Source organism: Stegodyphus dumicola, chromosome 7, assembly GCF_044657685.1.
Source record: "Stegodyphus dumicola isolate Sdum_Otavi_A_Nest chromosome 7, ASM4465768v1".
Classification (NCBI taxonomy): domain Eukaryota; kingdom Metazoa; phylum Arthropoda; class Arachnida; order Araneae; family Eresidae; genus Stegodyphus; species Stegodyphus dumicola.
Window position 1 is genome coordinate 7,666,139 of NC_140774.1, and position 21,968 is coordinate 7,688,106.

Consider the following 21,968-nt stretch of genomic DNA (forward strand, 5'->3'; position numbering starts at 1 on the left):
AAAGATAAGAAACCGATAAATAAAAAATATATATTGAATAAAAAAATTTTTAGACGATACCATAGATATTGAATAAATATGTAACAGCAATCAAAATCGATTTTATTCTTGAGAAAACTTTGAAGAAAGTTTGAGACTCAGCTAAATATTTAATAAAATTTCATATGCAGGCCCATTATATTTTGACGTAATACGCAAGCTCATTCTTCAACGATTACGTCTGTGCTTTTCACAGACTGAAAACAATATATTTGAAGTGAAGAAGAGAAGCGGTGAACTGCATGTTTGCACAGCAGAAACCAGAGAAGAAATGCATACATTGCAATGTGGATGTTAGTAAAGTTACAGTTCTGCTTTTTCTCTATACTAGTTAATTAAAGTTTGGGTTTGCAAAATTTGTCATCATTATTCGCTAAAACTAATTTTTTTTCGTTTCATAAATACACGCGTCACGAGCGTTACATAATAATCATATGAGAGGGATTAATTATAAATAACCTAACTCAGTTTTGGTTTGGTTTATTGAGATTACGGCAAAGCTCGGTAGGGCTATCTGCCTAAGGGGAGGGATGCCAAATGCAAAGTCATCCAGTTTATGAAAGAAAACGGAAGTCATGGCGTGTTGGTGTTGATGTGTTGAGTTATGGCAAAGCACACGAGGGCTATCTGCCTAAGGGGAGGCATGCCTTCGTGGAGGACTTTCTAAGGGGAGGAATGCCTTCGTGGAGGACTTTGTAAGGGGAACTGACTCGTATACAGTTACACATGGGAAAAACCACGAAAACGCCCATGCAGCCAGCCCGTTCGCGGGAATCGAACCTCGGACCGAACTGCCAGTGTTCAGCGACTTTACCGCTCGCCCGCTGGTGGGCCTAACCTAACTCAGAGAGATTTATTATAGAACTGTTATGTTCAGAGCTGAAAGCGAAACTATCCAAATAAGAAAAGGAGACTTAAAGAACTATAACTAATCAAAACTAGAACTTTATATGGTATACACATATGTATATAAATATTCCTACTGAATCTGAGTATATTAGATCTACATGCCTTAGATTGCTGAATCTAGGTAATTTGTCCTAGGATCCCGTTAAGAAATTTCCTGCGTGGGAAGTTTCGTAATTTTCCCCATGCGCAACGTAAACAGGACCCATTGTCCCTTAGGAGGTATTCTAGAAGCTAATCTTCAAATAACTCACGTAGCTCCTCTAATGTGTATCGATGAAATCTAATAAATAGCAATAAATATACTGTATTCCTTGAAAGGATAGCTAAACACATCACTGTTTAGGATCGGGATGAATTGTCTTCGGTTTTGAAAATACAGAACTGTTGGATTGCATTATGTATAAACAGCAAGAAATTTATGTTACAATAATTATTTTAAGTACCTTAAGTTAGTTCTATTGCAAATATATTATATTGACTAAGTGGTTTTCCTCTTAGTCACTATGGTATGATCATCAAACAACGTCTTACAACTCCTTGCCTCAGATCAAAGGCTTACTGACATCATTTAAGACTAGTAAGGCAATAAATGAAATGCTGATGACGCACAGAACTGAAATGCTTAAGCAAACGAAATTCTTATCCTAAATTACTCCCTCACTAACAACCCCAGCAAACTTGAAAGATACTCTTTATATAAATCAACCCCTTAGAGAATTAACAGGATTTCACATTTCCTTAGTCGCTTATCTTATTAGTGTGCGTTCTTTAAGTGCTTTTGTTGTATATAGAACACAGTGCCAGGCACAATGGTCTTCCAGCGTAGCTGGAAAGATAGCAGAATTTCGCAAGATTTAAGGTCTCCTCTGCTTAAGTTAGTTCATGATATTAGAAAGCTGCCTCTGGTTTTATGCGATTTGCTTTGAACGCAAAGACAGTATTACATACAAAACGTGAATTGAAATATTTTTATTAACGACTAAGACTTTTCATATTACGTTAAATATGAGTGCTTTCTGGGTCAGCGATGCCAGTTCAGTGGCATATTTGGACTTAAGTGTCCCTGAATTTTGCCCTGGAAACAAACCTAAAAGACTGGTTTCAATCCTGAATTTGGGACCCGTATCTAAACCTATTGTGCCTAATGGACCATTCGTTCGAATATTCAGAACAACGGAGCGAATGAATGTCTTAAAGGCTGCCGAGTCAGCCACAGTCTTTCGCGATTTTCGCAGGAAAATACTAGAAACATTTGCAGTGAATGGCGAGATGATAACCGCAAGGTTTTATTTAAAGCTTTTGAAGGCATACAATTATGATTATGTGGAGGAATCTTTATATCTTACTTCTACAGGTGGTGCAGCAGTCACTGACACTGTGAGTTCGCAGCCACTGCGAGATAAAATCCTGGAGCCTTTAAGATTGGTAGCAATTCGCGAATTCGTAAAAGTTCTTTTCGACAAAGATTATCCAGATTCCGATGTTGTCTCTGACTTCTTTCATATGGTATGCACCTCGTGGCAAGTCGCAGCATACCTGTTCTTGGAAACTGATCCCGCTGTAACGAAGTACATTTTGCACCATTTGCGAAAAGCAAACCGTTTCATCACGACTGTTCAGACAAAAGAATTCTTTCTTAAAAAAGAAATACAAAAATTGATTCGAAGAAGGCCTGGAAATGTGTTGGTGCTACTAAACTATGGGTTCCAGAATATATATCAGCAGCCCAACTACTACATACTTCTGAGCTTTATTTCCGAAGATCATCTCTTAGAGATGTCTCTGCATTTAAGGTGAGTCCTTTTTTTCCTACCCGCAACTGGCATTTATTTTTTTAATTCCATGTTATTTAGTTATAGTAGTTATTTTGAAAATCTATATTTGTTCGATAGCTGGAAACCCAGTTATCCATATCATTCACTAGTATTATTTTAATAGTCAAGTAAAATTAAACGTTTATTTATTTACATATTTTATGTTTGTATTAAATTAAGGTATGCAGAAATTAAAATCATTTTTTAACCCAAAGGGGCAATTTCGCCAGAGGGGCTATTAATTTCGTTTGGGCAATTTGCGTTGGTTCACTGTAAGCGGCGTTTCACTTTTCTAATTGTTGCCACCAAATATTAGAGTCCTGCATTATATTTAAAGAAATTAAATAATGAAGAATCCGCATGAATGTATGTATATTTCTGCACCGTAAAAAAACCACGGTACCTGCAGACATCAAATTTTGAATAACGTAGTCCCCTACTCGAATATGAGAATCTGGAAGCCCAAATTTGGAGTTTGAAATTTGTTTTATTATCTATTTCGTATTTTGAAAACTAACGAATTTTTGATTAACAAAGTCAATGATTTCAACACCGTACGAAAAATAAGTTATCTCCACGCGAGACTGTGTATCGGAAATTCTAAATATATGCTCTTTTTAAATTATTTTGTGATACTGCTCTTGAATTGAGTTTTTGTGGTTTAATGGCGAAGAACATGATATTTAATAAATAAAGGTAGCTCACAAAACTTTAAAAAAAAGCCTCTTTGGACGTAATATAAAATACGAAAGCTTTCAGATTTTCTCCCCTTCTTTAATACTGATTAAAGTTTCGATATTTTAACAATATGTTAAGAGGTTACAAATCTTTAAGAATGATATATCGCTTTAAGAGAGTTATTTTCAATTGAAATACATTAAAAAATTTGATGATATTATGAGCTCTCGATAACATTCCCAGCATTCTTAATTTTCAATCAATTTCTTTATGTCATATCTCAAACACTTCACTTACTATAACTGAAAATATCAATTAGTAAAACAGAACCAATCTGATTAACTGTAATATGAGTAATAACACCAAATAGTAAAATTTTTAAATATGGTCTAAAAATTTCTCTGTGTGTATCAAATTTTTAGTAATTCCATAATGTTTTTTTCTAATTTGGGGAATGAATTCACGGAATGGTCATTATTAATGATTTCCGTGAAATATTTAAGAAAGTTCTTGAATATATTTTTATTTAAAATTACTCGAACAATAGTGTATACTGGATGGCCTTGCTGTAACTCGAAGCTAAAGTCCTATTAAGATCCTATTAGGTAGACAGCGAGTTATCGCTATATAGTTAAAATAAGTATTTTACGTAGTCTTAAACTAAATAGAACAGACACAGCTGCTACTACGGCAACGGACTTCCGCTACGTTTCGGGTATTTAAATTAGCATAATAGAATGTTAAATTTCAGTGTAAGTAACACAGACCGAGACTATACATAAAATAACCTATTTAGGCTGACTCAGCTATTTACCGACGTGCATTTTTAAAACTTCGGCTTGCATGACACTAAAGCCGGAATACAAATTTAAGCAGAGTAAGTAACGGGACAGAAGTTCTCATCTAATCATTCAAAGCCTTTACGTTAAATACGCAAAACTAATTTGCATTCTGTTAAGGAATACGGAAAGAAAAATTATACCTCAGGCTTAAATCATAATAATTGGTTAGTTGCGTAAAATACCTTATAATATACATGAACAGGATCTCTTCGTGTATGTATAAGTTCTTTTGTGTCGACTTACCATTATTTTATTCACATCTTTAGTGTAACATTGATATATTATTAACAGTATTAACATATTAACAGTTTTATCTTTTAATCCAGTGCTTACACTTTAATTCTAAACATCCTGGAGCTGCATAATGGATTACTTGCTGATTCACATGTAATTTATGAATTGATTTTAGACTTATTAATTTCTTTGAAATTAATTAATTATACAGTTAATCAATTAAACTTTTATAAATTTGTAAAGTTCGCCCTCTCCTTTCAGTGCACATTCATAGTGTAATTGGAAGCACGCCCAGCTAGCAATCGAGAGTTCCGGAGCTCGAATTTCGGCAAGGGCATTGCATATTTTTCATGTTTACTGCTTCGACAAACCTGATGTCTCTACACATTTACATTTAAAAACTCCTATTCATAAGCTTAACAGCATGGTCATAAATGCAGGCAGTGGAAATGTACGTATGCCATTGATTTATAAGATGTCATTGTAATTTCATTATTCATTGATTATTTTCGTGTTATATTATTCTTTTTTTATTGCTACTGTCTTACGGTGTTTAAATGAAAGGGAAATATGGGGATAAAATTAATTTATGAATGTGCGATATTGGCTTTGTTTCAGCTTTCCTATATCTGAAGTTTTCTTATGATTTTCATTTTTTATTTCTTATGATACACGTTATTACAACTTTTGTTTTTATATTTATTTTATCATTTTTCAACTAGTTTTTTATGTGAAACAAATTCTTATTATTAAATATTTCCCTTTTGGCTTTCAAAGCACACTTTTACCTGTACAAAATATTGAATTATCTTGCAATATACTTAATTCTATTGTGTTAAAATATCGGTTGTGTTATGTAATTTTGATTTTCCAATTTATTGTTTTCCATACTTTATCGAAATAAGAAATAGTACCAAAGGTACTAGAATTAAAATTCTATCGTTGCAAAACCACAAACAAACAGGCAGCCAACGAACACGTGTATTTTTTGTCTGCTTGCTTGCCTCTGTAATGCTAATCCCATTAAGCGCTGTGATGAGTGTTGTAACAAAAAAATATAAACCTCTAAGAAAATATGGCATTAAAGTTGCCTTTATTGATCTAAATATAATTGCACCAAATCAGAACATTAAATTAAACCGCACTCTATTGCATTTGAAAGATGTTTCGTAGAATCTGTACATACAGACAATAAAGGACTCTTTTTCCCAAAATGGATGTAGAGATTTTTCGTGACGTCTGTACGTACGTATGTATGTATCTCCATAACTCAAAAAACGAGTGGCCTTAGAACTTTAAAATTTTGTATATGAGACTGCTATAACATGTAGTTGTGCACCTTTTGTATATGAGACTGCTATAACATGAAGTTGTGCACCTCCCTTTTTGATTGCAATCGGTAGCACCATTTCCCCCTGATGAATTCGGAATTGGAGTGTCAATATAAGGAGATTAATTTTTATTTATATAATTTTATATATTTTCCCTTTCGCATTTTTATTTTTCGAGATTGTTCTACTATGATTTCCCTCTTTAATTGGATAATTTCTGATATTGTGTTAAACCTCTTATACACGGTTGCAATTATTATATTATAGAGAAATTGCCTTGCTTTTATTCCAATTTACTAGTGAATTTAGATCTCTGAGTTATTTAGTGTTGGCGAACAGCTCCTGGGGTGCAGAGCGTTGCTCTATACTTCGCATTTACAGAGCGTTTATCCGCTCTAGACTGGATTATGGCTCAGTTGTTTATGGATCCGCTCGGTCATCTGTTTTGTTAAAACTGGATCCTGTTCACCATCAAGGTCTGCGGATTTGTTCAGGAGCTTTCAGGACTTCTCCTGTACAGAGCCTATATGTTGACTCTAACGAACCATCACTTTATCTGAGGCGTGAGCAATTATCCCTTTTGCAATATTTTAATATTCTATCCCAACCTGAACATCCCAATAAGCTGTGCTTACTCGATAATGAGTGTAACACATTATATGAAACACGTCCATCCTGTGTTCCTACTTTTCCTTTAAGAGTTCGCCCTGTCATTGAGGAACTTTCCCTCTCTGATATGTGGCCTCAAGCAGTACAGAATTTTGAAATTCCACCTTGGGAAAATGCACGGATCCAGCTTCTCGATATTTTCAAACATCACGTAAAGGCGAGCACTAACGAGATCGTTTACAGACAAGTCTTCGCTGAGCACAGGCACAAATATAGCAGTTATCATCCGATATACACAGATGGATCAAAGTCAAATGATCATGTCGGGATGGCTTTTGTATTTCAAGATTACATTGAGGGCCGATGCCTGCACCATGCTTTCTCAGTCCTAACATCTGAACTAACTGCAATATATTACGGTCTTTTGTACATCTCAAAACTCTGCCACAAAAAGTTCATAGTTTATACAGACTCGTATAGTGCTCTTAAATCCTTGGAAGCTTTCCCCAACACGCAGAATCCTGTGGTAGTGGATGTTCTCAAAATTCAAAGAAATTTAACAATTCGAGGATATGAAGTCCTGTACAGCTGGGTCCCTGGACATGCAGGAATAAAGGGAAACGAGCTTGCAGACATCGCAGCCAAATATGCCGTTGAACCGTCCACTCGCCTTATTCCTTTTAGAGACATCTGCTGTGTAATCAAGGGGAAGATGCGGAAAAAATGGCAGCAAATTTGGGATGTTCAGCATCACAACAAGTTGAGAAACGTGAAGCCTAGAATTGAACATTGGGATTTTGCTGGAAATCGTAAGGAGGACGTTCTTTTGACTCGCCTCAGAATAGGTCACACTAGAGTCACACATAACTATCTTCTCAAAGCTGAAAATGAGCCTGTTTGTTTTAATTGTAATGTTTGTTTATCTGTTCTTCATATTTTAATTGAGTGTCCATGTTTTAATAGTCTTCGCCAGAAATATTTTAATAGCTGTGACTTACCTCTCGACCGTTTAATCGGAAGAGAGGTCAATTGTAATTTATTTTATTATTTAAAAGAGATTGGCTTTTATTACCTAATGTAATTTATTTTGAAGACTGTGTCTTGAATTTTAATATGTGCTTTTAACTTGTGTTTATATGACTTCATCCTCTGGATTTGGTACATTTATCTACTTGTTTTTATTTATTGAATTTTAATGTCATCAATTGTAATCATCTCATCTTTTGTTTGGCGCATCATAATCATCTCTGGTTTTTGCGCCATAATCACTCACTCACTCACTCTGAGTTATTTACTAGTGAATGAGTTTTAAGTTTATTCTACTTCAATCCTGCAGCTACAGCGCAGGACGGGTTTAAAAAAATTTTATTCTATTTTTTTAATTCAAATTTTTAGCCTATTTATATATTTCTTTATACTCATTCTGTTACCCGTCTCAGTGAGCTCAGTTTTTTTATTCTTGTATGTTGGTAAATTGTGCGTTTTTTGCTTTAAAAGTGGTTGAATTGTGTTGTTCTTATGTTCCAGTTAAGGTTTTATGCCTTTAACTAATCTGCATGCAATAGTTGTAGAATTATCAACAATTTAAAAGTTTAAGTGGCGCAGCTAACCCTAACGAAGCCGCCATTTGTTTACATTTGAAGCTCTTAGTAGAATAGTGAATTTTAAGTCAGATTTTGCACTTTCAGTGTCTATTTGCCGAGTGGGATGAAAAGTAAACTTTCAGTTTTGTGCACCGAAAAATCTGCCTTCTTGCCCGCTGGCCGGATAGCTTGTTTTTGCGTGAAAACTATAAATTTTGATTGTAAATATTGTTTTTTAAACTCTATTTGATGGTTTATGTTTTTCTGTATCTTACAATTTTTAATGAAGGTGATTTGAGTTTTCATTTATTTTTGCCTTGCCGCGAGTGAGAATTGAATTAATTGAATGAGAAATATAACTTTAATGAAATACGAGAAAATAAGTTTAAACGAAATGCAGCAAAAAATGTGCATAATTTAATAAGCCGTACAAGGAAGTCATGTGATGTTCACATCATTTTTGAATGTATGTTTAGAGTGTCATGTGACTTAATTACATTATGATTTAATAAATCGATGAGATTTTGCAGAAAATCCACTCTGTCTACAGCGCGTTCCTAGCCCAGGTTTCTCATCTTCGCACTCGAGCCAGACACGGGACTGTCTGTTGTCACCGCTGCTGCTTGCCTAGAGAGTGAGCTGCTGATCAGACCCGTGACCTTCGTGAATTTCTTCCAGCTGGCCGTAACACACCTAAAAAGGCCTGATGTAGGCACGATGAAATACCCCCATATGCGGTCAGGTCGTAAATTTACAATCCCTTTTTTCAGGGGGAGAGCTGACAAGGAGGAGACAATCTTGCTCCAGATGTTTTTGAAAATGTGGGGGTTGTTTAAACATCTAACTTCTCTACATTCAGTTTTATACAGAGGAAAATACAAATTGAATTCTTTGAATGAATGCAATTTTGTACAATGAAAATGTATTACTTAACGATAAACTGTAAGATAAATAACATCTTTTTTTAAAGCCATAGGTGTAGAAAGACAGATATTTGTTACACGAATGAATTTGTACTAAATATTGAGTTTTTCATTTCGAATGCTATGTTCCATGTATGCGAAGTAACTGAGTATGTGAGATAATAGTCATAATCGAATGGCTTTCAACCTTTTCACGGCTAAGGACTGTTTTTTTTTATATGTAGTAGTATTAACTACTACTATAATCCTTAAATGGAATCCTTAAATTATATATATATCTATGTATAGGTATATATAAATGGAACCAAATATAGAACAAGGTATAAAATATCTTTATTATACAGTGTTCATTACCATACCTATATTTACGTAATATCAATATAAATAGTTAGTTAGGTTTCGTACATATATAATTTATTTTTATATTTTGTATTTTTTGTATTCGATTCAGTATTGTATACGTATCTGAAGTTTAATTTGTTCTCTTTTTGGGTTACGACTTTAAGTGAGAAAGAATTGTTAGGGCCTTCATAGGGATTACATTATATACAATCAGTTAGGATCCGACTTTTCCTTTCTTTTAATCATTATATATATTGAAATACTACTTGATAAGTATACATAAAATATAGCAGTTTTTTAAGCTACTTATTTATATATCTATTGTTTGGTCTTATTTGTTTGATTATATCAAAGCATTCGACGGTTATTTGCCTAAGGGTAAGGGTAAGGGTGCCTCGTGGACAACTTTCGAAGCAAAACTGACTCTTATGCACGTTACACGTGGGGAAAACCTCGAAAACGCCAATACAGCCATCCCCGTCGATCCCGATTCGAACCCCGGATCGACCTGCCAGAGTTCAACGACTTTACAGCTCAGCCGCTAGCGAGCCGCACACACACACACATCCACACATATACATTAAATAGTATTTACATGTCGTTTATAAAGTATAATTGAGTGCAATTTATTCATAAAGAGTTAGAAAATATTCTACGGAATTACTTCACTTCGTAGACTTTTTGTTAAGCTTCACCATATTTCTTAAAGAGAATCTCAATGCTAGTTCCATTTCCAAGCTGTTTATGTACCTTATTTTTCATGCTTTGAATTATATTTAGAAAATTATTTCACTTAATTATAGCTGAAAATGCAGTTTCTTTATTGAAGAATTTAAGGGTAAGAAGAGAGTTATGCCCTTTTCTAATTATTCTTGAAGCATTTAATTTTTTTTAAAAAAAAAGCGCACATTAATACGGATCACTGAACTAAAGTGCTCGATACAGAACAGATTAATTAGCTACTAAATTTTGATTTTCATTGAGTAAAAATGAATTCATCTGCATTCTATAAGAAAGTAAATATTCAAAAAATGTTTTTTTTCCTATTCTCGCAATCATAATATTTTTCTTAAATATTCAGCTAATTCATATTCAAATATTCCAATCCATTACAATTAGTAATAAATCGATACAGTAAATAAATAATTAAAATCAATTAAATGGAATTTTAATTGATTTTAATTACCATTTTCCCTCTGATAAACCCCTCTTTAGAGTTTAATAGCAGTCGATCAGCTTTTGTTGGGGTTCATTTTTCTTTATGGTATGCTTACGTTATATATGTATGTATTATGCATTGCTCATACTCGTCAATTGCAGCTTTTAATATCTTTTGGAAAAAAAATCAATATGAGAATCCAGAAAATGATTCTTAGTGACGCTAAAACTATTATTACTAGGCACTGTCATGCCACAGTGTTTTAAAAAAAAAATCTCATTGTTTAAAGGTAGATTCTATGCTCATATCCTAGTCTAAAATTAAAAGCTGCGAGTCAAAATTAAGGGGGTTGCTCTTAGAAAGCCTCAATTAGAAGTAGTTATATGAAATGTTAATCAATACTTATAATCTTACGGATTAAACACTTATTCCCTATTTGATCACGTGTATGGCAAACAGATATTCGTCATTCATAAGAAAAGAAAGGTGAATCAAAATGAGTTTTCAAGCCCTATTGCATTCATTAGCAATACTTATTCTCGTAATAACAGATACGTATGTGTTATTCTCTTCGTAATTTTCAGTACATATATTCATATTTATAATTAAGAAATCTTTTGAAAGCAGCGTCAAACAGCTGTAAAAATTATATTTTAAAATTATTATTCAGAAATGCGCTTATAATGGTTTTTATATTTACGAAAGATACTTCCCGTTTACTCAGGCTCACTGTATTCAAGTCGATAGGACCAATTGAATGGAAAGATCGATTTGTTAATTCATTTCCAAGTTTCAAATCGGATGAATGGACTCGCGAATTAAATGGCACATTAAAATACGGTCACTGAACTACAGTGAGCTATGAAAATTTTAACAAAGGTTTCGTACTTTATCTTATGAAAACAAAATATCAGAATCTAATTAAATGTTTCACTTATTAGAGTGTGTGTGTGTGTGTGTGTAATTATGGCAAAGCCTCGAGGGCTATCTGCCTAAGGGGAGGGATGCCTTCGTGGAGGACTTTCTAAGAGAAACTGGCTCGTATACACGTTACACATGGGGAAAACCACGAAAATGCCCCTGCAGCCAGCCCGTTCGCGGGATTCGAACCTCGGACCGAACTACCAGTGTTCAGTGACTTTACCGCTCGGCCGCTGGTGGGCCTTCACTTATTAGAAAAATAGAAAATATAAATATTTGTGAATCAAAAGAAATTATCTTTAAAAAAATAAAATTTAAATGAAAATAAAAATAAAAGAATTACAAAATATTGCAGAAATTACATAAAATAGCGAATAAACTTATTCGGCACAAGCTCGCTAAATGTAAAACAGATTGTACAGTCAGAAAGCTCGCCTTGTCACACAAATGTACTGTTCATCGGGTTTAAAGGTTATTCAGACTAATGTGCGAAGTTCAGTGAGTAACTTGTATTTTCCTTTGAATGTATAAAATAGCCAAAAAACACTTTTTTTTTAAATATATATCTCCCCTTATGATCCCTGACACAGCCGTTTACTTTCCCCTTCCGTAATTAACGTCAGTCTCCTGCTCTTGACCGCATTTGCCAAGCCACCAGCACGATTGGCAAGTTTTGAAAGTTAATTGTGCTCTGCTGGTCCGACGCAGTTAGTGTCGTAGCTTCGTGCAGAGTTCTAGTGATTGTAACCCAGTTAATATACATTAAGTTTCCAATAAGCCACTAAAGTACCAGAGGTGATAAGTTGTTTTGTATTATTTTTTAAGTCTCACTAAATGCGAAGAATAAGTTTTACATAAATTTTTACATTTTTGTGTTTTATCTCGTGACCATGGTAATGATTAATGAAAGGCAATAACTCGCCTTTTTATAATGAAGAGATAATTTTTGTAAGCAGTTAGTTACAAATAAAATAATTATGTAGTTAGATAACCTTAGTCATTACGGATTTACATTGCCAGTATTAAATTTGATTTATTTTTTTGGAAATATTTGTTTAAAATAATTATTATTAAAATTACATGATTGTTAAAATCGCAATCTAATAAAATTTCACAGTTTAAAATAAATGTAATTTATGGGATTGATTCTTAAACGATATTAGAATAATTGCACATTAAAAGCTACAAAATATTTATGTTTTGTAACTACAGCACTCAACAAAATATTTATGCGTCTTTTTAATTTGAAGCCTTCCCAGACATTTTGGCTAATTTATATCCATATCCTTCTCTTTAAGCAGCTTTTCTAATAATTAGATATTTGTCGTAATACGTAAACCAATGATCTCCCTAGTTTCTACTTGCTTTACCTCTTAACTTGTCAACCTCTCCACATTGTATATATACAATGTATATGCACATGGTTTACTTGATCTGGTAAAAGTTAATTAGTCCAACACCCCTGACATATGTGAAGCAAATTATCGCTATGTCTGAAAGTCACTACATAGTCAGAAAAAAGGTTTAAATAAGCCTTTTATTTAAATAGAACATAAAGGCATGCTCTTATGCTAAGAAAATCAATTATAGTTCGTGGTGATATAATTAAACAAGAAGAATCAAATGCAAATTAAAAATGTGGACTAGTGGTCAAAGACTGAACAATTTAATTTCAGTTTGAAGTTGGCTTACTTACTCTATCGCCATAACAAATTCAAATGTCGGCAGCGATAATGTAAAGACGAACAATTACAAATTATCAGAGCTGGCAGGAACAAATGTAGCGAGCAAGCGGAGGTTAGAAACACAGTCTGTCATACACTCCAAAAACCTCAAAAACTGTTTAAGTGATTTACATTCTGGAGAGGAAATAGAAATGGGAAATCATAGTAAAGGCTGAAATTATATACAACTGGGTAATTTACATAATAATAACTGTACAATATCTTTCAAGAATAATTTTCTTTCTCTTTATATGTCCAGTTTCTTTCTTCAACACGTTTCCTTTTCATTTTAGAATTTTTGGTTTAATTAAAGATTTCTGTTATTCTGAAAAAACTAAATGTATTTAGCATGTATAGAAAAAGCTGCTAATTTTATTTCATTAGTAATATGAACATTCAGAAGAAATATGAAATATATATGGTAAGGGCTACAGAGCTGGTGTGGCAGAATTTTTAGAATTTAGTGACACACGGAGGAACAAAATCTAGAAATGGCAAATCTTTTAGAATTTACAGCAGGCATTGGAAGTAGAATTTAGAAAGACACTAAGTAACAGGACTTAGGATCCATAGAGATTGCAACAGGTGAGAAAATGCCTAGCGCCAGACCAGTGTATGATGCATTAAAACATATTAGATTAATCTTTTAAACTGTCAGTTTTCAATTTCTTTATTAAGAAAAAATTCCTTTCTATAATGCCTGTCCATGTGATAAATTAGAAGCATTTTTGATATTTTCCATGCTTGTGTCTAGTGAAAAGTAGAGAAAATAAAGGGTAGATAAACATGTTAAGAATCGTGGGTCTATAAATCTTGCATTCAAATCCTTCTAAACTTTCTAATCTGCAATATTTAAAATCCAAAGACAAATTACACCTCCTAATTCTGTAACAGCAAAAAGCCAGAAATATTTTGGAAAAAAAATCAGAAGGAAAAAGTGTAAAATTAATTTTGTAGAGAAAACTGATGCATATTCTACGAATTCTCAACATGTTGAGATAATGACATAAAAAAACTCTTACATGAAAAAATTAAAAAGAAAACATTTTTTATGAATTACATACCTATTTTGCCTTTGCTAGAACTTTTTCGTTAATTGTGCTTTATAGCATTATGTTTTGTTTATTTTCAAGATGCAAAATATTGTGTAATAAGTGGCACTTTATAATTTGTGAGAGAAAAATTAAAATGTTTTATTTTAATGCCATTTTTTAAATATAATTTTAATATATTACCATTATTTTAATGACGTTCATCTATGTTACAATGTTTTAAAGAAAAATCGTCGAAAAATTCCGAGATCTTTCGATAGAAACTGATCTTAAAACCGCCAAAATGTTGATAAGTCGCCAAATTTAAAACCGTTTAATAAAAGAATTCACAGCCCCAAAATCCAAAAGTTGTTTAAAAGTTCTTCATTAGAAAAAAAGAAATAATTTCGATATGCATATGTTTCACTTCTTGCTCAGAAACTCGAGTATCCCACCATATATATTAGAAATGGGAATAGATTATAACCCATGAACCCATTAAAAAATAACAATAGTTGTCAATGAATAGCCAAAAATATTCCTCCAAAATGCTATTTCACTCTCAAAATGGCTGTCGTAAAAACATACAGAAATTTCAGATGATTAAAATTAAGGACCTTCTGTCGATTTTGGCCCAAATTAAGGACTTTTAAGGACCAAAAATCGATTCCAAAAAAGTTATAGACTCTTAAGGGCCGGACGAGCCCTTTTATTATTTGCTATCTTATTTACATCATGTCATTCACTCTATCGAATTATGTTTTATAGATACATTCCTAAATTTAATCCTTCTGCAGTTATCATAATACAGTGAGGTCTGCATTTAATTCATCTGTTGTGTCTTTGTAAGTATATTTTGTAAGTCCTCACTGCATATTAGCTGTCAAGTTGATAATATAACCACTGTTCTGCCTTAGTCACAGAGTTCTTCTATTTCATAATTGCATCTTGTTTAATTGCTAGCAATATGACTTAATATCCCCACTGTGTATTTATGTAACTGCACTGCTATATGTACACGCTAATTCATTTTTGTAACTTATTTATTTTATTTATTTTTACTTTTTAATTAATTATTTCATATATTTATAATTTTTTATTTGTTATCTGTTTTTATATATTCATTTATTTCTGTTCTATTGGCTCATAAGTCCTTTCAGACTACTAATTATTAGAAATCTTTCCTGTTTCGATGCCTTCGACAATGGAGTTAATGTATTAAAGAACCTTAAAGTATAGTACACGTATTCGGGAAACTCTGCTCTAAGCATGTCCATCCCAGGCATTTTCAGTTTCAACAGCGAGTCTTTTCCGTCGATATACTAATTCCCTTGTAAATAAGCCGCGAAAAGGAAAAAAAAAAAAACTTACGTTTACTAATGATTTTTCAGTTCTGTAGCGTCAGAAGGAGACAGATGATAATATTTCTAGAATTTTAGAATAGATATACAATCTTTCCTCCCTCTTTCTCAAAATATGTGGTCTTATTAAGAGTTCTGAATATGTTCACTTTTAAAATTCACATTCCTTGAATTTGACGGGATGGTTTATCCATAGTTATCTTACTGTAATCATGTCTCGTTTCAGGCAAATCCGTAAAGCACTCTTCCAGTCCATCATTTTATCTTTGGTTCATTGCAAGCAAATAGGCAGAAGAGAAGCTTTCATTTTCGAAATATTCTTTCTCTTCGTTTACTGGGACGATGAGCAATTTGCGTCTTATTTCCAGAGTCTCTGCTACATCTGGAGATCTATTCCATATCCCTGCATATCCTTCGCCGAAATGAGACATACCCTCCACAGATTCATAGACATCGACAATGACGAACTTGTGCATGATGTCTGTCATGAATTCCAGAAACGTGGTTTTGGTAACTTCCCTGCAATGCCTGAATTGAAGAATTCAATGCCTTGCTCAAAAGAGACGTTGGAATATATTCTGAATCGCAATCCACAGCTTCTACAAGATCCTGAGGACGGCCTTCTTCAGGAGAGTCTGGCGTTAAATTCTTTCCGATGTGCGGTCAAGGATGCGTCGACTCAAAACTCACAGTTAATAGAACCTGAGAGCGCTTTTGATAATGTTGCGCGCATGATCCAAGATGCGGTCAGATCTGCACTATCTCATTACTCACGACTGGCAGAAGAACATGAGAACGCCTTTCCTCAGCTGATGTTACCGAGAAACTATACCCAGGACATAGTTAGAGATCTACTGACTCGCAATTCGTGGTTGCCAGATGAGGATGGCATTTTTCAACCAAGGAGTCTTTTGCACTACACTCGATGCACAATCAGAGATGAGCTGAGTCGTAATTCAGTACTGCCAAAAGGGCTTGAGCTTCTAGATTTGCCGAGCCAACTAAAGTCGTACATGAGATTAGAATTATAGCCTCTATATTGGTAGAACATTCTTTTTTCTACCCCTAATTTCTAATCTTGTATAAATAAAAATTTGGAATGGATTATTTTAGTCTGCGTGTGTTTTATTGCAACAAATAAACTTTTACTGCAGTCACCTTTCTGGATATTTTTAACGCCTCAAAAAGATCTCTATTCACTATTATAAAAATACGTCACTTGAATTAACTATTTAAAATGTGTTTTAAGTGAGCGTTAACAATATTTTGTAACATATTTTATTTTACACGACAATAAACGTAAATACATACTTTTTACTATAATACTTTGGTAAACATAATACATAAATATATTTCTAATAACCTATAATTGGTCGATAAAAATATTTGTAATTCTACTTTCTTTGTACGATACAGAATCCAGAATAAAATTGAAATTCTGTATCTATACATAGGTAATAATTCCTATTAAATGTAATAATTCTGCAGATATCCGGATGATTAGAAGACAGCTGAGTAGATACATAAGCTTAGACATAACGGTAAAGAAAATACTTAGCAGTAGACCCAACATAGTTTTATTTCGTGATAAAACAAGCCTTCATAAGCATAAACAGGCACATAATCATCATTATGGATACGATAGGCACCGCGCAATTTTATATAACTTGTCACGTCTTTACACAACGGGTGAAGCGGAGCGATCAGCAGCACGTGTTAGCACAAAAAGAGGAAAACAGGAAAGTAAAGTGAGCATTTTAGTAAAGCAATATTATCAAGAAGACTGGACTCCTTTTTAAGACAGGTAAAGGTTTCAGTCAAACAAGGGCTTTAGTACATGAATTGTGTCTTAATATTCTGCTTTATACCAATTTAGTCTAAGTACTTTCGGCTTTATAACAGCTTGATAAAAGAACCTACCGATCACAACGAAGAAAACATTCGATCGGTTGTTTCGCTGAGTAAACTACATATTTACGCATGCGCAGCTTTACGTTGACTGACTGGTTACGACTTAAACTCTGTCCCATAGACGTGAACGGATTTAAATAATGAAGGCTTAGCCATCGTGCGAATGGTCCCTAAGAAAACAGTCTTAAAAAATAGTCTGACATGAGATGAATATTTAAAATATGTTTTCAGAAAAGAAGTTTAAAAGGTGGTAGCATTTTGTACCAGACAGAATACTTACTTGCAACTACACATAAATTCAAAGGCAGTTAAAAAATAATATATGACAGAAAATATATTTTTATTCTTCTCAGAAACTCTAAAATAGGAAGTTTATCTTTTTTTATGAAGCAAATCTGTTTGCTCATGATACTACTACATTTATTTCAAATTTGGAAAAAGTAATTTCTTTCAAAGAAGGATTAAACGAAACTGTGAAATTTTTGTCTTTTAAGAAGAAGAAAAGATCTTTCTTTTAATTCTATTTTAAACAGATCCTCCCCCTGAGTTCACATACCATAAGTTTTAATTATAACTTAATCCATTTTTGAAATTACTCTTCTCAACTTAGCTTAAACATATAAAGAGATTTTAGAATATATGAACCTTTATAACTAGTTATTTAAAGCAAACAATATTGCAAGAAAATAGCACCAACGACTGCATTTTCTTGCAATCGCAAAACTCTTAACATGTAAAGAGATTTTAGAATATATGATTCTTTATAACTAGTTACTTGCAAAGAATATTGCAAGAAAATGACAATAGCGCTTGTATTTGACAAAAATAAGAAATTACCTTTACCTTACACATCTACTGAACTTCGAAACAATAAATCGATTTCTAAGCCTGTTTACTTATTACACTAGCCGCTTGCGCGTCTACTCGCCTGAAATAGTTATAAAAAAGAAAAATATGTATAATGATTTTAATGAATCCAGCTAACGTAATTTTTTGGGCCCAACTTGTAGCTAAAAATTGTTGAAACGAATCGTGTTTATTGCTTTTAAATCAGTTTGCCAATTAATAGCATAATAAATTTGAAAGGAAATTTGAATATCTTATTACCCTTTGCCGACAACACACTGTCGGATCGAATATAAAAGCATTTTAATTCAGGGAGTGTCAACACATTTCTTTTAGATCTTCGAGTTTGTGGATTCAAATCGACAAATTCAAATCGAAAGACAAATATTTATCGCATTTTGCCGAGAGGCAACAATTTTTTTTATAATTGATAGTTTTGTGATTAAATTTGGAACATAAATATCTTGCACTTTCCCGAGTGGCATCACAGAGTTTTTAAATCGCTGTGTTTGTTAATCAAAATTTCCATAAATTCTCATAAAATATGATATAATTTTTAAAAAATCGGAAATTCGAAATACAGGCTTCGAAGTGCACATGTTTGGGAGGACGACAACGCATGCTTCACATTGAGTAACTTCAGATACCACCGTTTTACCAAAACGCGAGGAACTTACATACATACTGACTTTTCGTTATTTAATCGCAGAGAATAGAAAAAATTTATTTACAAAAGATGTATCGAAAGAAACAATTTCTCTTTGTCATTTTAGACGTCTGAAAAAATAAAGATATATCCCGATAGGTAAAAAATTAAAATTCCAGCCTGATGAAGGACTCTAATCTAGAAGGCAAACCTAGATATTCGATTCCTTCTGGTAGTTGTGAGTTGCAAACAATTTCATCCCTGATTACACAGCGGCAAAAATGTTTGAGACTTCTTGCCCCAGGGATATCACTGAAACCGTCGAAGCCACATTCTTGAAATGATTCAGACATATATTTTACAGGCAGTGGGTTGGATGTATCTAATTAGCAGACGTTTCATCTCTGGATACGATATGTAGGCATCGGGAATGGATCTCCAGTATACGCTGAGAGTTCCCAAATATCTTCTAAACTTAAGGTCTGCCATGATTGGGAAAAGACAAAATATTTCGTGAATAACGGCTTCTCTAAATATTGCTTCTCTCATTCTTCTGTTCCTCATCAGTCAGTCTTCGCCTGAAAATAGATTTTTTTAGATAAATATTTCAATAATTAAGTTAAGAAGCACTTTAATCTTATAATAACAAAGACGCTTGCAGAGTTCTAAAATTAGTTAGGCCGAGGTATAATCTATTTAATAAAAAATATTCAATGATTTTACAGAATGACGTTTTACACTTTTTCACTTTTCAGATACACAGAAGATACAGAACGTTTTCGTGTCACTCTAAATGCATATTCGTCTGGTATCCTATAAAATGGTTCACTCTTCCACATGAGCCATCTCTACTGATAAACCATATTTTATTTTGAAAGAACCCTCTTGGAAGACAGTTAAAATCTAAATCCTTTCATAATTTTTTATTTTTAGTCCAAAGGGGCTTTGTACCTGAAGGACTATTGTTTTCGTTTTGCGCTTTGGCGTCAATTCACTACAAACGGCGAATCACTTTTCAAATTGTTGCCACCAAATATATTATTTAATGTCTTTAAATATATACCCTGTATTATATTTAAAGACATTAAATAATGAAAAATATGCGTGAATGTATGTATGTTCCTCGCACTATGATACAACAACGGTACCTAGAAGCCATCTAATTTTGAATAACGTGATCCTCCTGTGTTTATGGGCATCTGGAAGCCCAAATTTGAAATTTGGAATTTGTTTTATTATCGATTTCCTAGTTTCTAAAACTTTAACGAATTTTTCAGACAGATCTCGAGACAGAAACAGAAAAAACATTTTTCCCCAGCGCGTGAGTCTCTGTATCGGAAATTCTAAAGGATATGCTCATTTTAAGACTATTTTGCGATATTGCTGTTGAACTGAATTTTATGGTTTAAGCGAAGAACGTAATATTTAATAAATAAATGTAACACACAAAATGTTAAAAAAACGCCCCTTTGGACGTAATTTAAAATCTGAAACAATTCAGATTTTCTTTTCTTTCTTTTACTATTATTACTAAATTAATTTTACCCAGAATTTTTTTATTTTTATTTTATTATCTTTTTTTTTTTTTTTTTTTTTTTTTTTTCCATTTCTATTTTTCTTATTACATAAAATTACGTACAGGAATAACATGTCGGGCCTTTCTTTAGAAAACAGGCACGACCATTCTCTGGCACCCTTTTGATTAGAGACACTGTCAAGTCTCAAAAAGAATTTTCTTAAATTTGCTTTTTCAGTTGAACGTTTTCTATTAGACTGTTACCTTATTGAAGCTTTTATTTCAATTAATTATTATTCAATTACTCAGAAATAAAGAGTTAAAACGAACTGCAGTCTTTTATTTAAATTTATAGACTGTTAAATTATTAATTATGAAAGACAAGGCGACGCGGATTTTTAAATCATTCCAAAATTAAGATTTAAGATGTTCAAGACATAAATACTACTCAATGGATCATCAAAAGAAATTATTTCTGCCACATTTAAAAGAAGCTATTTTTTTAATTCCACATTGTGTATAGTTTATGTTAACTAATCTATTATCTTATTACAACATGCTCTCGATTATCTGGGCTAATGCTGGGAAAGCCAAGTGACGGATAATTGAAAAACACGGATAAGCCAAACTATGAATTTGCATGCATATTGAACAGATATGTGCTTTTTCTTTAAAAAAATGAATCATTTTACATTGTTTTTAAAAAAACGTTTAAATATTTGTCGACTTTCACTGTGCGTTTTTCGAATAGCTATTTTATTATTATATTCGAATTCCTTATGATCGATAAAGTCAATGTCGATTCAAAAGCTTTACTGTCGATTCCTCATGTTCAAATATTTCCATTAATGCAAGTTTTTATTTTAAAATTAAAACAACTTTCTGACCTTTAGTACTTATAACGTGTTATTATTAACTTTTTAGTCTTAAAACTTAAAATTAGTTGTTAAAAGTAAAAGGAAAAAATATGCACGAAATACTTACGAAGCCAAAGATTCTGCATGTGCAAAGCCTTCTGAAAATTCTGCATGTGTATAATCTTTCAGCTATACACATGAAGAATAGCCTTTCATGTGCATAGCCTTTCAGCTATGCACATAAAAGGCTAAGTTACACATTTCAGCTATGCACATAAAAGGCTAAGTTACACAAGTTAATAAGAGATATAATTATAATAAATGAAATAACTTTTTATGCCATTTAACATTCATGCAGTATGCGCAATTGTGTATTTAAAAATATTTATCTAAATTGAAAAGTTTTGTAAGTGGTAAATTTGTTTAATTATTAATTATCTGCGGTTATGAATTTTACTCGAAACATTAGCTTCATTTGCAATAATTTTAATTTTATTTAACTATACTATTCAGAGATATTATCGTACCGATAGTTAATGCTTCCAAGTTGCGCAGTTAGAGGAAATAATTTTCTTAACAAAATTATTTCTTCAATGTATGATATTAATGAGGGAACAGTTATTTTAGTTCTTATTTGAAGATTTTCTCAAAGTGCTATGCTAAGCCTAAAGGAATGACTAAATTAAGGCTTG

At 32.7% G+C, this 21,968-nt stretch overlaps 1 protein-coding gene across 1 annotated transcript; it reads left to right on the plus strand.

Moving 5' to 3' along the window:
- Positions 1-711: 711 nt before the first annotated feature.
- LOC118187766 (uncharacterized) lies at positions 712-16,628 on the plus strand. Its single transcript, XM_035358041.2, has 2 exons — positions 712-2,741; positions 15,727-16,628. Exons 1-2 carry the CDS (start codon positions 1,954-1,956, stop codon positions 16,529-16,531), a joined length of 1,593 nt encoding a protein of 530 aa, XP_035213932.1. The 5' UTR covers positions 712-1,953; the 3' UTR covers positions 16,532-16,628.
- The last annotated feature ends 5,340 nt before the right edge of the window (positions 16,629-21,968 follow it).